Consider the following 23,487-nt stretch of genomic DNA (forward strand, 5'->3'; position numbering starts at 1 on the left):
CCACAGCTGATGGCCATCCAATCACAGTTGATGGCCATTTACTACCTGAGCCAGCACCTTTCCACGTGAGGCCGAGAGCCTGGAAATTGCACTTCTGGCTCTGTCCCCAAACTCAGATTCCATTTGGGGGAATTTCTTCCACGGAAATAAAAGTACTACTTCAAAAGGATGTTACTGTTTATTGTTGCATTATTGGTAGTGGCTAAAAACTAAAAATAATTTAAATTTCTAAACATGGTTTAGACAAACTTTGAAGTATTATGCAACTGTCAGCCAAATTTTCTCCTTTTTATTGACTTCAAGGGATGTCCACGTGTTAAATGTAAGCAAAGCAAAACAAACAACAAAAAAATTTCACACACGTGACCTTGTACCTACAAGCCTAGAAAACTAAGCTAGTATTTTACTTCAAAGGAGCAGGGGTGGTTAAGCCATGCGAGAGAAGACGATATTGTTTTTCTTATTACATCTTGCTATTCCTCGACTTGTTACAATTTGTATGACCTACGTAATAAAACAAAATCCAGTAAAAGTGAGAGAAAAATATGTAAACCTGAGTGTCGACCCACGGAGTCTTTACTTAATAACCAGTATTGCTGCCACCAGTTGGGGGGGGAGGGTGGAGGAGGCGGAGCTTCTGTAATATATTCCAGACCACGCCTACTTTACTCGGCCAATCGCTTCTCCCGTGTGCCCTGCACGGCTCGCTTTGACGCATGCGTACTCGCCTGAATTTGCCTAGCCTCAGAGGGTTACCCTGCAAGCTTTGGGTTTGACCCCGTCAGGCTACCGTCGTCGGGACCGGAACGGCACCTGAGGTTTGCTTCCGGGCGTCTCTTTTGCTTCCCTTTCCCTCCCCTCACGTTTTTACCTTCCCCCTGCTCCCTTTTCTCTTTCGTTCTCTCCCGTAGAGGCCCACCCCTGAGGCGTGAGTCTGGGGTCTGGTTGGTGAAAAAGAGCTATTGTGGCTGGAAGCAGGGAGGTGTGGGAATTTAACTGAGGTATTTGGAAACCAAGGGCTTGTCTGGAATGTTTTGTTTGTAGGAGGAGGTCCGGTGAGGATGGGAAGGAAGTTTTCCCCCTGCGGCGAGCGGGGGCGGGGTTGAGCTGGGTTTGCAGGAGCGTGGGACGCACCCCTACAATGGGTAACACAGGGCTGGGGCGGGATCTGGGCAAAGTGAAAAGTGGAGGCGCTGAGAACTGGCACTGGGGTTCCCCCGGCATACTGGCATCAGTTTTGCTTTAACCATTTGATCAGAAAAGCATCTAACATCAATGTGTGGGTTATTTGGGTTGTAGGTTTTAGGTAGCCACATTGTGTTCCAGGTTGCTTTATTTCCCTTGCTTTGGAGAAATCTCGTTGCTGCAAGCTTTTGTGTGCTTAAGTACTGTAGACTCTTAAAAAAGTAAATTTCCACATGTAATGTAATGTAAGGAGAGCAACTAATGAAAGAGAAAACAGTGAGTTAGTGAGTGATAGACCGACCTCTCCTCTCCAACTGGAGGTATTTGTTCAAACTAGGCAATAGCATGCAAACAAAGATGTATCTCATTAGTCCATTAAGGAACACAGGTCACAGAAATACAGGCATACCTTGTTTTATTGCACTTTATTGCGCTTCACAGGTGTTAACGTTTTTTAGAAATTGAAAGCAAAGATCCTCTACCAGCAAAAAGATTACTTTATTGCAATACTCGTTTTATTAAGGTGTCTGGAAGCCCAACCCTCAATATCTATGAGGAATGCCTATATCTTAGTAAATCGGCTCTCTTGAGTTTCCGAAAATATTGTTTCCAGTAGTTCCCTGTTGTACAGTGTATGCCCTCTCAAACTTTTAAATCTTACTCAGGTTTAAAGTCTATAGTGTAAGATGAGAACTCTGTAGAATCTCAGCATCATATAGTGGAGAATGGGGAGAGAGCCCAACATCAAATCTAACTATATTTGAATAACAAGGAGTAGAAAGGAATTTTATTAGGGGGCCGAAATTCTCTGTTGTGGTTATAATGACAACAGAGGTAACTTTAGCTTTCTCTTCCATGTAGAGGACAACAGCATGTCCTCCCTCCCTGGGTGCCTTGGGTTGGATGCAGCCACAGCTGCGGTGGAGTCCGAAGAGATTGCAGAGCTGCAGCAAGCAGTGGTTGAGGAGCTAGGCATCTCAATGGAAGAACTGCGGCAGTTCATCGATGAAGAACTGGAAAAGATGGACTGTGTACAGCAGCGCAAGAAGCAGCTGGCAGAGTTGGAGACGTGGGTCATACAGAAGGAATCTGAGGTGGCCCATGTTGACCAGCTCTTTGATGATGCATCCAGGTGAGGACTACATGGGAGGAGATCTCTCCATTGGCAGACATTTTTAAAGTATAATTATGCATGACACTGTGTCATGCACCTTATAGTTTCCAAGGTACAGATGTGCAAAACCTGACTCTGCCTCAAAGGTTAGAGTCCAATATCTTACCTCACCACTATCCATATACAGAGGCTGCCAAAAAAATGTTTATACATTTTAAGAAAGGAACAAACGGTATTAAAGTTGTAATACTCAATATATACTGATAACAAAAGATGAAGACAGTCATGTGTATACATTTTTTTGGCACCCCCGGTATATAGAATATTCCTCTATCAGAGCCTAATATGTGATCGGAAATAGGGGCCAGGTCTTGAGTCCCTTCCCTTCTTCCTCTCACTCTACTTCAGAACAAGTGCTTTGTTTTCTTAGTAAGATCAACTGAGGAGCGAGGATTGTGAAGAGTTACTGTCTTATGTAACTGGAGCATTAATAAGGTCCTAGGGCCCTAGAAGATTTATTTCTGGTGCCCTGGTTGGCACTCAGGACACATTTTCAAATAACAAGGTAGATGATGAGATGTGGTTGAAAGGCCCGTATTTTGGGCTTACTGTGGATTTTTGAGGAACTAGTCTGGAAACCACTACTGAAACATTTTTCTATGGGAAAAGCATTCTGTTCTAAACAGAGATGCTTTGGAATGTGGCTGTTTAAATTGAGGTCAGCATATACTTAAATATATATAAATTCGAATGGCTCGTACACCTACTGACCTTTTCTACATGTGTTCCAATATTAGGGCAGTGACTAATTGTGAGTCTTTGGTGAAGGACTTTTACTCCAAACTGGGACTACAGTACCGGGACAGTAGCTCCGAGGACGAAGCTTCCCGGCCCACAGAAATAATTGAGATTCCTGATGAAGATGATGATGTCCTCAGTATTGATTCAGGTAAGAGATGAAGCTGTGGATCGGGACGTCTCAATTGAAATTGAAACACTAGAAGGTGAGAAGATGGAAGAGAGGAGACACCACTGTCACTAACTCCATGTTCCAAACCGTTGGACTTGTCTGATACAGGAAGAAATAGAATGTTGTTAGTGTTATAGTGTCTCCTACACGCTACTTCCTGATTGGTTATCCTCCTTTCTTTTTATAGGTGGCATTAGCACCAACGTATATATCCCAAAACAGTACATTGTTTGGTTTTATTTATTTTTTAATAGTTTTTTAAAGGTATATTTTATATACGATAAACTGCACCCACTGTAAGTGTACAGTGTGCGTTTTAGTATATTTATACAGTAATGCAAACTTCAGTGCAATTTAGTTTTAGGACACTTGTGTCACTCCAAAACATTCCCTCGAGCCTGTGTGAGCAGTCTCTGTTGTTACCGCAGCAACCACTGATCTGCTTTCTTCCCGTAAAGTTCTGTCTTTTCTAGAAATTTCATATAAATAGAATCACAATATGTCTTCTGTGGGATGTCTGGCTTCTGTCACTTAACATAAGGTTTTCGAGGTTCATCCGTATTGTTGCATGTGTCGGTAGTTTGTTCCTTTTCTGCTGAATGATATTTCATTGCATGGCTGTTCCACATGGTTTTACTCATTCCTCAATTGATAAACATTTGGATTGTTTCCAGTTTAGGCTAGTATGAGTAATGCGGCTGTGAAATTTGGGTATAAATCTTTGTGTGAACACTATGTTTCATGTCTCTTGGGTATTCTACCAGGAGTGGAATTGCTAGGTGTTGTGATAAGTGTACGTTTGAGTTTTTAAGAAACTGCCATGCTGTTTTCCAAAGTGGCTATACCATTTTACATTCCCACTAGCAAAGCGTGGGGTTCCAGTTTCTCTATGTCCTTGTCAATGCATGGTATTGTCAGTCTTTTATTTTAGCCATTCTAGTGGGTGTGTAGTATTGTCACACTGTGATCGTAGTTTGAATTTCCCTAAGGACATTAAGCATCTTTTAATACATTCACTTGCCATTGATATATGGTCTTTGGGGAAACATTTATTCAAATCTTTTGCCTTTAAAAAAAATTAGATTGTTTTATTATTATTATTATTATTATTATTATTATTTTTAAATTGGGAAATATTGTGGAACAGTGTGTTTCTCCAGGGTGCAGCTCAGCTCCAAGTCCAGTTGCCGTTTTCAATCTTAGTTGCAGGGGGCATAGCCCACCATCCCATGCAGGAATTGAACCAGCAAACCTGTTGTTCAGCGCTCGCACTGTAACCAACTGAGCCATCCAGCTGCCCCTGTCTTTTTATTATTGACTTAGAAGACTTATACTTTAGGTACAACTCATTTATTGGATATACAAGTATTTTATAAACATTTTCTCTCAGATTATATGGTCTTTTCATTTTCTTAATGGTGTCTTTAGAAAAGTAAACATTCTTAAGGTAGGGTTGAGGTTGGTTTGTTTATTTTGTTTATGGCTATCCAGTTGTTCCACTACCATTTGTTGAAAAGACTGTTCTTTTGGTACCCTTGTCAAAAATCAGCTGGCCATGTATGTGAGGATCTACTTCATCACATTGATATAAATGTCTATATACTAGCACCACTCTGTTTTAATTACTATAGGTTATAGTACGAGTAAGTATTAAAATCACTTTATTAGTGAAAAGCCTCCAAATTTATTTGTATTTCATATACGGGTATATTCCAAATTTTAGGAACAGCTTGTCAGTTTCTACCCCCCAAAAAAATTTTTTTTTGACCGGCTAGGATTTTTAATATGAACTGTATTGAATCTAAAGATTAATTTGGGGAGTATTGCCTTTGTAACTAATAGCAAGTCCTCTAATGAATGAACATGGTACATCTGTCCTAAGTATTAGGAGTTTATTATTTTTAATTCTAATGTGAATGGGATTATTTTCTTAATTTTACTTTAGGATTGTTGCTAGGATATAAAAATATAGTTGATTTTGTGTATTGATCTTGCAGCCTATGACCTTATCAAGTTCACTTATTACTTCTAGAAACTTTTTGTGGATCCATTAGGATTTTCTATACTCTAGATCGTGTCACCTGCAAATAAAGTCAGTTTTACTTCTTTCTTTCTAATCTGGGTACCTTTTATTTCTTTTTCTTATCTTGTACTCACTGGAACCTCCAGTACAATGTTAAGTAAATGTTTTACAAGCATATCCTTTCCTTGTTTCTGATCTTAGGGGGAAAACATTTGGTCTTTAAGCATTATAATGTGAGCTGTAGGGTTTTTGTGGCAACACTTTTATCAGGTTGAGGGAAGTGGCTTCTATTCCTAGTTTGCTGAGTGGTTTTTATCATACCTGGATTGGATTTTAGATTTTTGTCAGCTACTTTTTCTGATGATCATATGATTTTTGTCCTTTATCCTGTTAATAGGGTGTATTAATTATTTTTTTGGATGTTAAACCAACCTTGCATTCCTGGAATAAACCCCTCCCCCTTCATTTTAGTATATAATCTTTTTTACATGTTGTGGTTTCAGATTTGCTAATATTTTGTTAAGAATTTTTGAACCTATGTTCATGAGGGCTGTTGGTTTGTAGTTTTATTGTTTGTTTGGGTTTGGTATCAGTAATATGGGTAATAAAATGTTAGAAAGTATTCCTTTCCTCTGCGTTTGTGTGGAATTGTGGTATTTCTTTCTTAAATGTTTGATAAATTCAGCAGTGAGACCATTTTGGCCTGGACTTTTCTTTGTGGAAAGTTTTTTGTTTTTTTTAATAATCTTTTTAGTTTGGAATAATTTTAGATTTACAGAAAAATTACTGAGATAGTACAGAGAGTTCTTGCATACCTTTCACTGGTTTCTTTTAATGTTAATAACTTATATTACCTTGGTACCTTGGTCAAAACTAAGAAGCAAACATTGGTACATTGCTTTTATCTAAACTCCATACTTTATTTGATTTTTGGACTTTTTCTGTTCTTGGATCCAATCTAGGATGCTACATTGCTTTATTGTGGAAAGGTTTTTAATTACTAATTTATTTTCTTTACCTGATATGTCTACTTAGATATCATTAGTTTGTGTCTTTCTAGGAATTTGTCCATTATATCTAAGTTGTTTAAATTATTGTCATAAAGTTGTTCATAGTATTCCCTTATAATCCTTTTTAATTTTCATAGGTTCTGTAGTGATGTAATTTCTTTCATTCCTGACATTGGTTATATTTGGATCTCTTATTTTTCCTCGGTTGGTCTAGCTAAAGATTTATCAATTTTGTTGCTCTTTTTCAAGGAACCATTTTGGGGGTTCATTGATTTTTCTCTACTGTTTTTCTGTGTTCTCTCCTGTTTTCCTGTTTTCTATTTCATTGATTTCTACTCTGATCTTTATTATTTTCTTCCTCCTACTCTCTTGGGTTTGATTTGCTCTTTTCTAGTTTCTCAAAGTGGATGCTTAGCTTATTGATTTTAGACCTTTCTTCCTTCCTAATTTAAACATGTAAAACTATAAATTTCCTTTTAACAATGCTTCACTGCGTCTCATAAATTTTTATATGTTATATTTCATTTAGCTCAATTTTTTATTTTGTGATTTTTGTTTGACCAGTGGATTATTGAGGAGTACATTGTTTGATTTCCAAATATTAGGGAATTTGCCAGATTTCTTTCTGTTGTGAATTAATTTCATTGTGGTCAGAAAACATACTTTGTATCATTTCAGTCCTTTTAAGTTTCTTTAGACTTTTTTAATAGCCTAGCATGTGGTCTGTCCTAGAGAATGATCCCTGTGTGCTTGAAAAGAATTTGTATTCTGCTGCTGGAGTGTTTTATAAATGCTACAACAAAAATGACCTTCGTAGGATGACCCACATGTGGTATGACTCCATTTACATGAAATGTCTAGAATCAGCAGATCCATAGAGACAGAAAGCAGATGAGTGGTTGCTGGGGGCTGAGGAGATGCTTGAATGGAGAGTTACTGCTAATGGCATTTTCATCACCTCAATAAGGAAATCCCATACTTATTAGTGGGTTTTCTTTTGGGGATGATGAAGATCTTCCAGAATTAGATAGTGATGTGAGTTGTACAACCTTGTGAATATACTGAAATGCACTAAGTTAACATTTTAAAATGGTAAATTTTATGGTATGTGAATTATACCTGATTTTTTTTAAAGTTTTTTTAAATGAAATGTCAAATGTATTTCCTTAGTTGCACTAGCCACATTTCATTTGCTTAGTAGCCGTGTGGTAACAGATTGGACAGTGCAGATGTAGAGCAATTCTATTATAGCATCAGAGCAAGAAGTTCTACTGTATAGCACTACTCAAGAATAAACAACTTTGCTTAATTTATTGACCACATCTCATTTTTTCAAGTCATTCAAGCTAATCCATAAGTAAGTTATTGTTATAAAAATTCAAAACCCAAAATCCCACAGACTGCCACCTGTCCCAGTACTTTACCCCAGGTAAGCACTGTCACCTATTGGCTGTGTATCTCCCTGGACCCTTTTGGTACTTTGACATAGATACGTATACCTGTGTCTACTTTGCAGTTGTTATCAAGAGTACTTCCACGATAATGCTTTTAGGTAGCTTAGTTCTTGATTTCTTGGAAATTGTTGTATGTAAGTATCTTACACTCGTTAGAGTTTTTCTCATCCACAGGTGACGCTGGGAGCAGAACTCCAAAAGACCAGAAGGTGAGTTGGAATTGGTAGGGGAAGGGGGACAGATAAGAATATGAAAATGGGAGAAACTTTTGACCTGACCATTCAGTCAGTTCAGCCATTGACATATAATCCTTCACCCTGTAATCAGCCCTGTGGGTTGTAGTCCTCTAACAGATGTGGTAAGACTGCAAAAGAGGTTACTTAAAGATGCATACACTGATTGCTACCAAGTGTAGAATCTGGCAGTGTCCAGCTAGGTGAGATCAATCAAGGGAAAACTTCCTAAAGCTGATTTCTGAACTAGATTTATAAGAAAGGGCAGTTTTGCCTGATAAAGTAACCAGAAGCTTCCAAACATAACTAATTCTACTTTGTTTCTTGGAAGACAAGTTATTTCTTTTTCTGAAGTCATTTCTTTTTCTTTTTTTTTAAATTTTTATTTATTTAAGTGTGTTTTTCCAGGACCCATCAGCTCCAAGTCAAGTAGTTGTTTCCATCTAGTTGTGGAGGGCACAGCTCACAGTGGCCCATGTGGGGATCGAACCGGCAACCTGGTTGTTAAGAGCACCGCGCTCTAACCAGCTGAGCTAACCGGCCGCCCCCTGAAGTCATTCCTTCCCCATCCTACTGTTTTAAAACTCGTTTCCCTCCTGCCCTTCCTTACAGCTCCGTGAAGCGATGGCTGCCTTACGGAAGTCGGCTCAGGATGTGCAGAAGTTCATGGATGCTGTGAACAAGAAGAGCAGTTCCCAGGAGCTCCATAAAGGTTAGGGTCAGATGGGGGTGAGCTCCTACAGAGAGTTCATGGGTGACTGGCTTTGTTTTAGCATCTAAGAATCCTTCTCCACCTCTGTTGGGCTATACAGGTCAATATAAGATTATTTTTTATTTTGTTTTCCCTTGTGTGTGTAAGTCTTTTGCCTGCCGATTTTCCAGGGTGTGATGGCTTTGTCCAAATACCCGTTTAGCTCATTTTTGTGACTCCTTCCAGATAGAGATGAGAGAGGAGAAGAATTCAAACACTTAGAAAGCAGTTTGAGGAAAGCTCTGTTTGTAGAATGGGGCTGTTTCAGGAAAATGTGGTATAAATACTACTTGGCACTTCATGAGTGGCAGGTAACACTGTTAATGAGTTGGAAACATTTGGTTGAAGTGAGATGCCCTTGAATTACATGCAAATTTCAATTATTTGAGTTTTTCCTGTTAGCGTTAATAGTCGAGTCAGCTTTGTCTTATGCTTCTGCCCTTAGTCAAGAGAGAGCAAAAGTAGTTAAGGATCAAAGATGGCCACATTTTCCCTGGTTACCTCACTGCCCTCTTCTCTTCTCCATTCTCTCCCCAGTCTCTGTCCTGTCTCTTGAGAATGCCTTCGCTTTCTTCCACAGGGACTTTGAGTCAGATACCCGGAGAACTAAGCAAAGACGGGGACCTGATAGTCAGCATGCGCATTCTGGGCAAGAAGAGAACTAAGACGTGGCACAAAGGAACCCTCATTGCCATCCAGACGGTCGGTACGTTCAGCCAGTGCAGGAGCTCACGAAAGGCAGCCTGCAGGTCTCCTTTGCGGACCGACTCCTGTCCGTCCCCTTAGCCGGGCCTCTTGTCTCGCACTCGGCAGCCAGGATGTACTCACAGACTGATGGCTTGGAACATTTGTTGTGTATCTTTCCCTTTCCCTCAGGGCCAGGAAAGAAGTACAAGGTGAAATTTGACAACAAGGGAAAGAGTCTGCTGTCGGGGAACCATATTGCCTATGATTACCACCCTCCTGCTGACAAGCTGTATGTGGGCAGTCGAGTGGTGGCCAAGTACAAAGACGGGAATCAGGTCTGGCTCTATGCTGGCATTGTAGCTGAGACACCAAACGTCAAAAACAAGCTCAGGTACCTGGACAGAGGACTGGAAAGAGAGCGGAGGCCGGGAGCACAGCACCTGCCCTGTTCAAGCCATAGTCCAGATCTCACAATTAGCCTTTGTGCTTAGTCCCCAGTGGCCAGAAACCCTTTCTCTTTCTTTGCCACAGGAGTCATGCGGGTGATTCTCTCTTTCTCCTCTTTTTTTTTTTTTTTTTTTTTTTAACCTTTCTCAAGGACAACACTTGGAAATCTAGGAGAGTACTCAGGATTGATTACTAGGGGAATAAGGAATCCTTAGAAATCAATAAATAAAAGTGGAGACCAAATGGTTTTCGGAATAGGAATCTGATAGTGGAACAAGAATAAATAGCTTTTGGAAAAGTGGGCGTATGTTGCTTAGGTTAAGGGAGAATTTTTGTTGTTGTTGTTAATATATTGGGGAACAGCGTGTTTCTCCAGGGCCCATCAGCTCCAAGTCAAGTCGTCCTTCCATCTAGTTGTGGAGGGCACAGCTCAGCTCCAAGTCCAGTCGCTGTTTTCAATCTTAGTTGTAGGGGGCGTAGCCCATCATCCCATGTGGGAATTGAACTGATAACTGTTGTTCAGAGCTCGTGCTCTAACCACCTGAGCCATCCGGCTGCCCAAGAGAGAATTCTTAACTCTTGGGGTGGGAAGAAAGAATAACAGGGAGAAAGCAGTAGACTGGAACATCTCTGAAGGGTGTCCTGTTTGAGACAGAGGAGTGGAGGCTAAGATAAGATAATGCCTATAGGTCCATGTTAAATACGACCCCCTGATCTTTCTGCCATCACTCTTTTCCTTACAGGTTTCTCATTTTCTTTGATGATGGCTACGCTTCCTACGTCACACAGTCTGAACTGTATCCCATTTGCCGGCCACGTGAGTGTGTTTCCTCTCTTCCTTAGTGGTGTAGACTGTCTTCCTTACCTTGTGTTTCTTCGAAAGACGCCCAGTTGAGGATCTCTAGTATTCTTGATGCTTCAGTCCCAAAGAGCAAAAGTTTGATTAAACCCTTTCACTGCATTAATTACTTTCAAATTTTTCCCTTTCAAAATGTGTCAAAAATCCACAAAAAATAAAAAATTGATATCTTGACTATTTTATGCATTTAATAATAACATTTTGAGCTGCCTTATACATTACATTTTTATTTTAAATCTTTGTTATATGGTAATAAATTTACCATTATATTGAATTTTAACAAAAAATAAACATACTAAATGGCATCAATTAGATGTAAGTATAAATAAGAATCTAATGGCATTGATGACATAAAAAATGTATTACAAAATGTTACACAATATGGCATACAAACTGTCTTTGTTGTTGATAGTGCAAGCCATAGGAAAACATACCTGAACGTTGCAGCAAAAGTGTTAATGTCCTTTGGAAGATACAGTTTTATTTGTTCATCTCTAGTGCTGGGTCTCTGTAGCCAAAGAGTGAAACACTGGAAGGTCAGGCCTGACCTTGGGTGGATACTCATATTGTAGACATGTTTTGATTTCTTTTCTAAGTGATTAGGTTTGAGACGATGTTACTGCTTTCCTGGTCTCATGCTTTGTCTGACGTGTATATAAATCTGTGGTCTGCGTAGTGCTTTCTACAGAAGCTATGTTAGTGGGGGCTTCATGCTGTCCCCTGCACTTGTGAGTGGCTTGGGGACAGACTCCTACAGAAGCAACTGTTTTTAATTGCAGAAGAGTCAACTAACACTGCTGTTTCCATATAACATGACAGTAAATGCTTTCAGGGTTCCTTAGAAGCCTGATAGAGAATGGGAAAGACAACTTTTTTTTTTTTCAATCCGTTTCATGATGCCACCTGATCTTTTTGATTTACCTCTAGACTTATATCTAGTTAGCAAGAATTTCCGTTTAAATTTTTCTAAGAAGAAACATCCATTTTTCCGAGATGAGTGACTCAACCTATATTTAATATTTACTTGACTTGTGTGATCATTTACATGGTGAGATCCGATGCTTTTAGGTGATCTTAGGTTTGCAGCCCTTGAGGTTATGATTTCTTCATTTATTTTTATGTCCCTCCCAACTGACAAAATACCAAACATCGCCTTGCCAACCAGTTTTTCCTGTGCGTCGTGCCCTGGCTGCCCTCTCTCAGCCCTCCTTCTTTCTTGGGACAGTGAAAAAGACGTGGGAGGACATAGAAGACATCTCCTGCCGAGACTTCATAGAGGAGTACATCACCGCGTACCCCAACCGACCCATGGTGCTGCTCAAGAGTGGCCAGCTTATCAAGACTGAGTGGGAGGGCACGTGGTGGAAGTCCCGAGTGGAGGAGGTGGACGGCAGCCTGGTCAGGATCCTCTTCCTGGTACTGTTCCCCTAAAGTTTTGGAGGGTCCGGGGGGGCTGAGGCGCGTAAGAGACAACAATGAGGATGGTTTTGTCAAACGTCATAGCTTCCCTCTTTCTTGTTCTCCTATCTGTTCTCATTGCTTTGGGTCAAATTTTGCTGTGTCCTTTGTGTTCTCCTGTGGGTGGTGGTTGAAAATAAATTACCTGGATTTAATTAGGATACCAATCTGCATGGTGGTGGTGGGGGTTTTTGTTTGTTTTTTTTCATCTAGGAGTAGCCACGTTGCATGTAGGTACAGAAAAAGCAGCCAGTTCCATTTGTCCGTGCTTAGGGTTTGGTAGCGGAGAGGGACAGAGAAGGAGGGGTCAGGAATTGGAGGTCCGGATGCTCTTTCAAAACCCAAGTTAATTCTTAGATCTTATGTATCCATCCTTTTCTCCCCCTCACGCCTTAATTTGAATCCTGTTTCTTCACTGAGCTATCGCAGCTTTTTGTTCCTAAGGCCTTATGATCCTGGTCATGTTTCTTATAGTCAGTAAAAACATCTATCGCTTCTGAGGTTTCTTAAACAAGACATATATGTTTTTCTAGTTCATATTCCTGATGCCTGTCATGGAGCCCAGCACATCAGTTTCTTGACGAGATGAAGAATTCAGGGCACATGGAGTATAAATTCTCCGCAAATGGCAGGATAGGGTCTAGTCTTTAACCCATTTAATCCCGCCCTTCCTTCCTCCCAATCCCCCAGGATGACAAAAGATGTGAATGGATCTACCGAGGCTCTACACGGCTGGAGCCCATGTTCAGCATGAAGACATCCTCGGCCTCTACCCTGGAGAAGAAGCAAGGGGGACAGCTCCGGACACGTCCCAATATGGGTATGTCCTGAAAGATACCCTGGGGGAGGGAAGAAACGCACACCCCAGCCAAGGAGATTATATACAATGGCTATCCTTTGTTTACCAGGATGATACTACTGACTCATTGGAAACAGGACGTGTACCCTGAGTTGTCCCCAGTAGTGGTGATGGATTTGTGGTGCTGCTTCCACATGCTGTGGCTCTGATTCGTTCTAAACAACCACATAAAAATCTGAAACAACTGGCTTAGGTTAGGGATGTTGGTGGTAGCTGCCTCTGGTACTCACAGGACGATCACCTGCTTTTTGTTACCTGTGGTCACCATTTTATAGCCCAAACTGGTTTTGTTTTTATGTGTTCCTGGCATACTTCCTGTTTGATTTTTTTTTTTTTCCTCACTACACTAGTTGATCAAAGAACATATTTTTGGAAGTTTTCACCAAAATAGAATCACTAACATAAGTTGTCCGAGGCAGGAAGAGAAACTCTTACTGTGTAAGTCAAAGCCAGGCTGTGCCAGTTTCCCCACTCATTGTGTAAAGATTGGGAACTGACAGTCTTAGCACTCACTCAGAATGCTTCCATTTTTGCTTTTTTATGTTATGTAAATTGAGGACCAGGTGTGTGCATGAAGACAGGTGACACCGTGATCTTCTCAGTGATCCATGTCCTTTTTCCTGTAGGTGCTGTGAGGAGCAAAGGCCCTGTGGTCCAGTATACCCAGGATCTGACCAGTACCGGCACCCAGTTTAAGCCAATGGAGCTCCCACAACCTACAGCCCCACCCGCCCCGCCTGCTACACCCACCCCACCTGCCCCACCGGCTCCACCTCTGTCCCCCCAGGCAGGTGACACTGAGTGAGTGCTAGTCCTTCTTTTTGGCCAGTTTCTTTCATATTTCGTATTTTCTGTATCCTTTACCATATGATCTCTAATCTCCCAGAAGCTTGGAAAGCCAGCTTGCCCAATCACGGAAGCAGGTAGCCAAAAAGAGCACGTCTTTCCGGCCAGGATCTGTGGGCTCTGGTCATTCCTCCCCTACATCCCCCGCACTCAGTGAAAATGTCCCTGGTGGGAAACCTGGGATCAACCAGACATACAGGTGAGAAAATCTCAGGTGCTCTGGGGGGGGCTGGCAGTATGAAGTGAGTGGTCCCTTCTAGGGAGGTTCCTTGGCTCCAAGGGCCTTTGTTAAGGCTATTACAGTGAAGAGTTTGGACTTGAAACAAAAGCTTTAACCTTGGAAGCTTCCAAGAAACAGAACATAAAAATAATTGAATTAGAAACTGGGTGCCAAGAAAGTCATTTGTTAAAAGTTCTCATTGACTGTGGTGTCATCATTGGTACAATAAAAAGGGAACACTACAACCTCTTTCCTTGAACCGTGGGAGTTCATAAGGACATTTATAGGACACACAGCAGGAAAAAGAGCATTGGTAGAAGACTGGACTCAACTTCCATAATTCACAGGCAAAAACTTTTAGGAAAAGATACACTGTTGAGATAGAGGTATTAATGGTCAGTGAAGATTAACCAGGATGTTTCCTTGTCTGGGTCTTTTGGCAAGGCATGGGAAAGTCTGGTGTCAGCTTCAGCTTCAAGAGCACAGCTGTTTGAAAGATTAAAGAAGTGGTTTAGCCAGGTGTGGGGGGGTAATTATATAACAGATAGACCCTGTTGCATTCTTACCTGATCTTGCATCTCATTTTCAGATCACCATTAGGCTCAACAACCGCTGCCCCGGCACCCCTGGCGCCCCCGGCGCCCCCAGCACCTCCTATACCCCCCGCTCCCTCAGCACCCCCAGCCCTCCCAGCCCTCCCAGCTTTCCCAGCATTCCACGGCATGCTGGAGCGGGCCCCGGCAGAGCCCTCCTACCGCGCCCCCATGGAGAAGCTTTTCTATTTACCTCACGTCTGCAGCTATACTTGTCTGTCGCGAGTCAGACCTATAAGGAGTGAGCAGTACCGGGGCAAGAACCCTCTGCTCGTCCCACTGCTCTATGACTTCCGGCGGATGACAGCCCGGCGCCGAGTGAACCGCAAGATGGGCTTCCATGTTATCTATAAGACACCCTGTGGCCTCTGCCTTCGGACAATGCAGGAAATCGAACGCTACCTGTTTGAGACTGGCTGTGACTTTCTCTTCCTGGAGATGTTCTGTTTGGATCCGTACGTTCTTGTGGACCGGAAGTTTCAACCCTTTAAGCCTTTTTACTATATTTTGGACATTACCTATGGGAAAGAAGACGTTCCCCTATCTTGTGTCAATGAGATTGACACAACCCCCCCGCCCCAGGTGGCCTACAGCAAGGAACGAATCCCGGGCAAGGGTGTTTTCATTAACACGGGCCCTGAATTCCTGGTTGGCTGTGACTGCAAGGACGGGTGCCGGGACAAGTGAGTCGGGAGGGCTATTGCCAGCCCTGCCTCCACCTGTTTCGGGGTTGCCTTTCTTTCCACCTCTTCCAGTGCCTTCTGTCTGTATCCCTTTCCCCTTTCCCCACCTGCCTTTACCTCATTCCTCAGCTTAACTGCCTTGAGGCACCATGAAAACTGTGAGATAGAGGCACTGGGGTTGACTTGGCCCCACTGCATAACCCTGGGTACAAGTGTGTGTTTCTGTCTCTGATTCTCTGCCTCTTCCTTTGTTTCCCTCCGCCATACTTTCCATTTCATCATTTGTCTCTTGTCTTATTCTTACTCTATCATATGCTTACTCCATCTTTCCCTTTCTCATTTACATGTATGAGAGAAGAAAAAGAAATTTCCCCACCTTAACCCCATCTTTTTATCAGTGCTTCTTGCCTCTAAAGAAAACCTCACAGCTCTCGCTGTCATGCCTTCTATCGTGTACAGGTCCAAGTGCGCCTGCCATCAGCTAACTATCCAGGCTACAGCCTGCACCCCTGGCGGCCAAACCAACCCCAACTCTGGCTACCAGTACAAGAGGCTGGAGGAGTGTCTGCCCACCGGGTAAGTAGGAGAAAGTACAGCACCTCAGACTGAGGGGCACGTTCTTGGTTTCCTATGCTTGTAGGAACCATCAGAATTCTAAAATTTAGAACCAAAAATAGAGTAACCAAAACAGGCATTTTATCAGTTAAATCTCATTTACTGAAATCCCAGCTCATGTTTCTCCCTTGGGCTTTCGTTGAAATGAAGACATAGAATGATTGAAAAGTGTCTAGTAATTTTCTGTTGCGGTCAAAGGTGATCTTAATTTTATAGCTGTATGAATGTCCTAACAGATTTCCCTGAGCTCTCCAACCAGAAATTGAGTGGCGGTAGGCAGAGCCAGCATGTGCGCTCGAGAAGAACAGATCAGGGCAAGAGGAGAGTGGTTGCGTAAGAGTATGTGAACTAATAAGCCTAGTGCTCAAGATACATAATTAGCAGAGAGAACAGGAGAAGAGAGGGGAAGGGCATCAATGAAATAATGCAGATATTTTCCTATAATTGAAGAGTCTGTTTCCAAATTGAAAGGGCCAGTCAGGTCCCAGTGTAATGGATAAAAATAGACCTGCACTAAAACACATGATAATAAAAACACTGAGGACAAGAAGAAAATCCTAAAAGCTTCTAGAGAAGAGAAATAGATCACACACACAAAAGAGATTCAAAATGACTTCAGCCTTCTCAAAGCATCATGGGAAGCTGGATAGCACTTAAGCAATCCTTTCAGAATTCTCAGGGAAATTATTTCTAACCTACAGTTCTAAACCCAGGCAGACTGTCAGTTGAGTGTTAAAGCAGGCTAACGACGTATTTTAGAACATGAAATACCTCAAAATTTTCCATTACTCCCCTTCTCAGAAGTTACGAAATAGTTACCAAAACGAGGGGATAAAATCAAGAAAGAGGAAAGCATACAGATCCAGGAAAGAGGATCCAACTCAAAAGGGGGGTGAGGGAAATCCCACAGATGATAAGGAAGGAAAAGGGGGCTTCCAGGCTGACTGCTGAGTGTAGGGAACAGCGGGTACGACAGCGGCCAGACCTGGCTGCAAGAGCCTTCGGGAAAGTAAACAGTTTGATAGGAAACCTGCTGTGTCTGAGTATCTTCAAAGGAGATTGAGACATTGAAACCTAAACAGAGGAAAAGACAGTTACTAGCTTTAGCTGCATCACTGTATCATTTATGTTTTTGTTACAAACAAAATATTTGAATCTTGTAACAATGTTTAGACTTGATAATGCTGGGTGGTAGGTAAGTATTCATTGTATCTTTTTTACCTGTTGAAACGTTTCATTAAAATGTTCTTAAATAACCACAAATAATATGTCACTCCCCTACTTAAAACTCGCCAATAGCTTCCCACTGGACCTCGGATTTTATTCTCTTAGTCTTGGGTCACAAGACACTACTATCTTGCCTCTTCCTATCTCTCTCCCTCCAGAACTGTTCCAACCACACTGATACTCTTCAGTTCCCGGATCCAGTTCACCCAGTGTTTGCCAGCCTACCTCGAGGGCCTTTGTACATACTGTGCCCTCTTCTTGGCGTGCTCCCGCTGTCCTTTGCGTAGTTACCTTCTTTAACCTTGAGCTCTCTCAGCTCTGTTCTCACTTCCTCAGACAAACCTTTCCCGGTCACTCTAAAACTGGGTCATCGTCACTCCCTCACTTCTCTCAGCGAGCACCCTGTGTGTGTCCTTTATAGCATCTGTGACAACTGGCGCTTATTTGTTGAGTTGTTTTTCTTCTCTTTTCCATGAGAATGTAAGCTCCGGACGGGGTGGGGAATCTTGTCTGTCTGGCTCACCGCTGTATCACCAGCAGCTAACTTACCCAGTGCCTGGCACCTAGTAACACCTCAAACACGTTTTGTTGAATGAATGAGGGATACTCAGTATAGCTCTCTGGAAGTTTCGTCTGGTGATAAAACCTGAGTTCACATTCTGACCCCCTCCCTCCCAAGCTGATCCTGGCTCTTCAGCAGTAAACACTGACACCTCCCACCCTCACGCCCAGTGGAGTTTCAAAGGACTGAACTACGTCGTTTCTTGATATGGTTGCTGGTTCCACGGTGTATCTGTGGAAATTCATTGAGCTGTAGACTTAGGTGCCCACTTTTTTCTGTGTATGTTATGCTTTAACAATGTATTTAAAGTTTAAAAACACCCTCATAGGGCTACTTTGAGGATAGAATAAGAATGTATGTAAAGCAGTGACGTGATACTAAACCAAAAGTGTATGCTCAATGAATAGAAGCGAGTCTTACCTTCTTTGTCCAGAGGGATAGGACTGATGTCATCAACCAACTAAATGTATTCTTGTCATCTTTCCAAAAGTAAACATTCCCCTTCAATTTACATACCAGGAGAAGAAGTAGTCAAATCCTAACACAGAGCACAGCAGGTAGAGCAGAAACACTGACACCTGGAAAGACGACAGTTCTCTCGCTGTAACTACTTCCTTTAATGTCCATATTTTCTGCAGCTCTCTGATTAACTTCAGTGGTTTACTTTTTTTTTTTTTAATTTATTGGGGTGATAGTTGCCAGTAAAATTACATAGATTTCAGGTGTACAATTCTGTATTACATCATCTATAAATCCCATTGTGTGTTCACCACGCAGAGTCAGTTCTCCTTCCATCACCATATATTTGATCCAGTAGTTTACTTTTAAATGTTGTTAAATCCCTTGAAATGGATACGGAACATGAGCTCCCTGAGATTCCACTGTCGTGTCCCCAGTGTCTGACACAGCTCTTGGTGTTTTTTAAGACGTTCACTGGATAGAAAAATGAAAGTCAACTTTACCAAAAGAAGAATCCCATGAAATTTAGTACCAGTTCGCCCTCTTTACCCCCTTTTAGTATCTACGTATTGGCTTCTGCGTTTCTCACATATCTTTATTCATGCATCGACTTTTACACACTGACGTAGCTTACGTACTTATTTTAATGGCTCTTACCCTGCTCACATCACAGTTGCTGAGCTTTTCTCCAGGTTAGTCATTCTGCTATTCACTGTTACTAATTGCAGTGCTGTAAATTTCTGCCGAAATCACTTCTCCCCCTTCTGAATTATTTCCTTGGGCTGTATTCCCAAATGAATCAAAAGAGCACAGACAGCTCAGTCAGTCTGCTCACTTATATCTTAAGAGTGATAACAGTTGTGTGGATTTAATGCTCTAGTGATCACTGTGTCGTGATCCATTTTCTTGCAACCTCCTCCCAGAGTTTATGAGTGTAACAAACGCTGCAACTGTGACCCAAACATGTGCACAAACCGGTTGGTGCAGCACGGACTCCAGGTTCGGCTCCAGCTGTTCAAGACGCAGAACAAGGGCTGGGGTATCCGCTGCTTGGACGACATTGCCAAAGGCTCCTTTGTTTGTATTTATGCAGGTTGGTGACGAAAGGTTTGCAGTCTTGGGTTGGGACGTGGTGGGGAATTGAATCCGTGACAAGTTTGAACATAAGAAAGAAATGCTTGACACGTGAAACAGGACTACGAGGAGGCCCAGATTTTCTTCTGTAAAAAACATGATGAGTGATGTGTCCATCTGGGGGGATGAGGGAGGGACAGAAGTGCTTCCTAAGGACAAAAATGACAAGGGGTAAAATTGCGGGTGTGCTGTTTCGGAAGAACGTGACGGTGAAGTCCTCAGTACCATTTTCTCCCCCCATCACTCTATCCCGTCACTCCGCTGCACCCAGAGATCTTTGGGTGGAGCTGAGAAACCTGTTGGTAAACAAAGGAAGGAGGATGCGTGGGAAGGCAGGAAGCAGGACGTAAAACCACAGTAAGCTCCTCGTGCTCCCCTGGCGAAGGCGCACAGGAGAGGAGACTCCAAGTGGGGGCTGCGTGCTTGTGGGCTGGGGATGGGTGGAATGGGCCTTGCTCTTTCTAAAAGACCCTCATCACCCTGGAAGGCCTTTCCTTTGCTTCGTTTCCAGGCAAAATCCTGACGGACGACTTTGCAGACAAGGAGGGCCTGGAGATGGGTGACGAGTACTTTGCCAACCTGGACCACATCGAGAGCGTGGAGAACTTCAAGGAGGGCTACGAGAGCGACGCGCCCTGCTCCTCCGACAGCAGCGGCGTGGATCTGAAGGACCAGGAGGACGGCAACAGCGGCACTGAGGACCCCGAGGAGTCCAATGACGACAGCTCGGATGACAACTTCTGCAAGGACGAGGACTTCAGCACCAGCTCCGTGTGGCGTAGCTATGCCACCCGGCGGCAGACGCGCGGCCAGAAGGAGAACGGCTTGTCCGAGACAGCTTCCAAGGACTCACGCCCTCCAGACCTCGGCCCCCCACATCTGCCGGTCCCCCTCGCCATGCCTCTGGGTGGCTGCAATCCGCCCTCCTCTGAAGAGACGCCCAAGAACAAGGTGGCCTCGTGGTTGAGCTGCAATAGTGTCAGTGAGGGTGGCTTTGCTGACTCAGATAGCCGTTCATCCTACAAGACCAGCGAAGGTGGGGACGGCCGGGCTGGGGGAGGCCGAGGGGAAGCCGAGAAGGCCTCCACCTCGGGGCTGGGCCTCAAGGAGGAGGGAGACATCAAGCCGGCCAAGAAAGAGGTAAGCAGTGACAGGGGCCGTGGCTTTTGGTGGCTTTGGTGCCGTCCAGACTCCATGCTGTCTCCCCAGGAGTCTTCACACGTAGATTGTTTACTCAGTGGCTCTTTTCTGTGGTAAACCTGATCATTTCCTCCTCCAGCCAGCACAATCCCAGTGTTTGTTTCAAGAACCGAATTATTTTAAAATCAACCTGCTGAGTAGCTTCACTTCTAGAGTGAAGGGTTTATAAGTGACTTTTAATGATGTTGAAACCGACCACATTACAGGTAGTGAACTGTGTCCCTTGTCCTTATAAGACTCTACCCGTGGTGTTTTCCATGAGCATTTGACGCCCTGTTGGGGAGGGTGGAAGACCTCTGCCAGGCGGGGTTTGCTGGTGAGAAGACAATTGTTGCTGTCGGGCTGCAGAGTCATTTCTCCACACACACCTCACTTTAGAGAGCTTAGCTTTCCCTGGCTAATGTCTCTGGAAGTCATTTGAGATGAAGACTAAATGTTGGATTTGTTCCCTAAGACCTCAGCCACATTTAACCCTCCACTTGCTCTCTCTTCCAGGACCCTGACGACCGACCCAAGATGTCAATGTAAGTGCCTCCTTTTGACCTGTTTCCCAATCTGCCTTCTCGTCTCCAGCCTACGAAAGAAGCCAGAGAAACAGCCAGTAACCTGACCCCTCTTGCTCCTTCCGCTCCCATCAGGGTTACTGAGAGCTCTCGAAATTATGGGTACAACCCGTCTCCCATGAAGATGGAGGGACTTCGCCGCCCGCCTAGTAAGACGAGTATGCACCAGAGCCGCCGGCTCGTGGCCTCAGCCCAGTCCCACCCTGATGTGAGTGGCCTCGTCTCACGCTCCGCCTCACCAGCCTTCTGTTGGGTTCAGAGTCTGAGTGCAGGGATGTCCGCTTCACCTCAGGCCCTTCACTGTAACGACCGCTAGAGCTTTCATGCTGCTTTGGCCTCGACTTCCTGTCTTGTTTCCCTCCACCCAACCTCTCCTCTCCGCCTTGCTGTAGCCTCAGCCCCTCCCCGCCTAACTCCTGGTAAGAGCAGGAGCTTGAAGGGCCCCGTCCATTTACTCTTCTTCCTTCCTCTCACCCTTCTGCCTCCCCAGGATGTCCTGACACTGTCCAGCAGCACAGAAAGTGAGGGGGAAAGTGGGACCAGCCGGAAGCCCACTGCTGGTCAGACTTCAGCCACGGCCGTTGACAGTGATGACATCCAGACCATCTCGTCTGGCTCTGAAGGCGACGACTTCGAGGACAAGAAGAACATGTCCGGTAGCCTGGAGGAGTTTAGGGTGGTGGGAGGAGCCTAGGAAAGTTGGTAGAGGAGTTTTAAAGAAAGCTGAGGACGTGGGGGAAAATTCAGACCCTGAGAGTTGGTGCATCTCTGGGAGGGCTCCCTGGCTCCCGGCTAAACCCGTCCACTTCCTCTCTGGTTCTCCACTCTTCCCTCAGCAACTTTATCCAGCAGATCTAATCCTGCTTGGAAAAAACTGTCACTTACGATCTTTGCTTCAGTCCCAACTTACTGTTACTCCTGAGCTGCGGTCGATGGGATGAAAAGGGGGTAGAATATCCAGCCATGAGTTGGGACGGGTCCTGACCCTGTTCTCCTTCCTGTCCAGGTCCAATGAAGCGCCAGGTGGCAGTAAAATCAACCCGAGGCTTTGCTCTTAAGTCAACCCATGGGATTGCCATTAAGTCCACCAACATGGCGTCCGCGGAGAAGGGGGAGAGCGCACCCATCCGGAAGAACACCCGCCAGTTCTACGACGGCGAGGAGTCCTGCTACATCATCGACGCCAAGCTCGAAGGCAACCTGGGCCGCTACCTCAATGTGAGACCCCTTTTCCCGCACGTCTGGGTGCTGGATTCTCCCATGGGCCTCAAATCCAAGTGCTCTTAACACAACTCTAGAAACTCACCTCTTCTTGTTACAAGTGCTTGATCTCGAAGGATCCTAAAGCCGTAGCTTTCTTTTAAAACTCCCCTGCTCTGATGGGGAGGATCCGACGGCATCGTTTTTCCTCCAGCCCTCACGCCTGCCACAAAGCCGGGTCCCGTTTCCTTGGTTCTGACTGACCCTGTCCTTAAACCTACAGCACAGTTGCAGCCCCAACCTGTTTGTCCAGAATGTCTTCGTGGATACCCATGACCTTCGCTTCCCCTGGGTGGCCTTCTTTGCCAGCAAGTACGAGGGAGTCGGGAAAGGGGGTGTGTGGGGAGGAAAAGCAGCCCAGGGTCAGGGAGGGGCGAGGACTTCTGCGATCCTGAAGTGCCTCCTGTGACCCAGCCGGGACCCAGCCCCACCCCCACCCCCACCCGTGCAACCCCAGGCACCTGGGCTCCCTGCCATCCTCACCACCCGCCCCCCTTGTGTCCCTGTGCAGGAGAATCCGGGCTGGGACAGAATTGACCTGGGACTACAACTACGAGGTAGGCAGCGTGGAAGGCAAGGAGCTGCTGTGCTGCTGCGGGGCCATCGAGTGCCGAGGGCGCCTGCTCTAGCGCGCGCTGCCACCTCCCCTGCAGCCTCCCGGCCTGCCCTCTCCTCAGGAACGGAGTCTCCCTGACTGTTCAGCTCTGACCCCCAGCTCGCCAGTCTAGCTACGCCCCCAGCTCCTGGTCGATAGAAATGGGGGTTCTGGAGCGGGAGACCCCTTCCAGTGTGGTGCTAGCAGCCTGGGCCTGACATCCCTCGGTCCTGTTGGGCATCCCCACCATCCGACATGTGTTCTGCTTCGAACGGACTTGATTCCCAGAATGAGGGCTGTGTATCTACTACCCCTGGTTTGTATTGTTTCTTGAAAGTCTTTCAACAAGGTGTTAAGACGAAGACTGTGATTTGATTTTTTTTCTCCCTCAGCCCCCACGCTCCCAGTTCTGGGTCTTTCCGTAAGAGGTCTGTTCGCCCCCGTCCTTCCCAATGGGCAGCTGTCATTAGTCTCGAACCT

At 44.4% G+C, this 23,487-nt stretch overlaps 1 protein-coding gene across 6 annotated transcripts; it reads left to right on the forward strand.

The window, feature by feature from the left end:
• The first annotated feature begins 733 nt into the window (after window positions 1-733).
• On the forward strand, window positions 734-23,371 carry SETDB1 (SET domain bifurcated histone lysine methyltransferase 1). Of its 6 annotated transcripts, none has more exons than XM_074319121.2 (22): window positions 734-818; window positions 2,047-2,317; window positions 3,097-3,248; window positions 7,931-7,965; window positions 8,602-8,701; window positions 9,321-9,446; window positions 9,617-9,818; window positions 10,618-10,691; window positions 11,959-12,149; window positions 12,882-13,011; window positions 13,677-13,851; window positions 13,937-14,095; window positions 14,706-15,392; window positions 15,852-15,968; window positions 19,179-19,348; window positions 19,901-20,529; window positions 21,085-21,113; window positions 21,228-21,360; window positions 21,643-21,808; window positions 22,159-22,370; window positions 22,636-22,724; window positions 22,924-23,371. In XM_074319121.2, the coding sequence occupies exons 2-22, from the start codon at window positions 2,058-2,060 to the stop codon at window positions 23,039-23,041; spliced, it is 3,954 nt and encodes a 1,317-aa protein (XP_074175222.2). In that variant the 5' UTR covers window positions 734-818; window positions 2,047-2,057; the 3' UTR covers window positions 23,042-23,371. The 6 variants fall into 6 exon arrangements, with proteins under 6 accessions (XP_074175222.2, XP_074175220.2, XP_074175221.2 ...); XM_074319119.2 differs by having other exon boundaries at window positions 814-928; XM_074319120.2 differs by lacking the exon at window positions 734-818 and adding an exon at window positions 863-1,001.
• Window positions 23,372-23,487: the final 116 nt, after the last annotated feature.

This window comes from Rhinolophus sinicus, chromosome 7 (assembly GCF_057876585.1).
Source record: "Rhinolophus sinicus isolate RSI-liver-muscle chromosome 7, RSI-T2T, whole genome shotgun sequence".
NCBI lineage: Eukaryota > Metazoa > Chordata > Mammalia > Chiroptera > Rhinolophidae > Rhinolophus > Rhinolophus sinicus.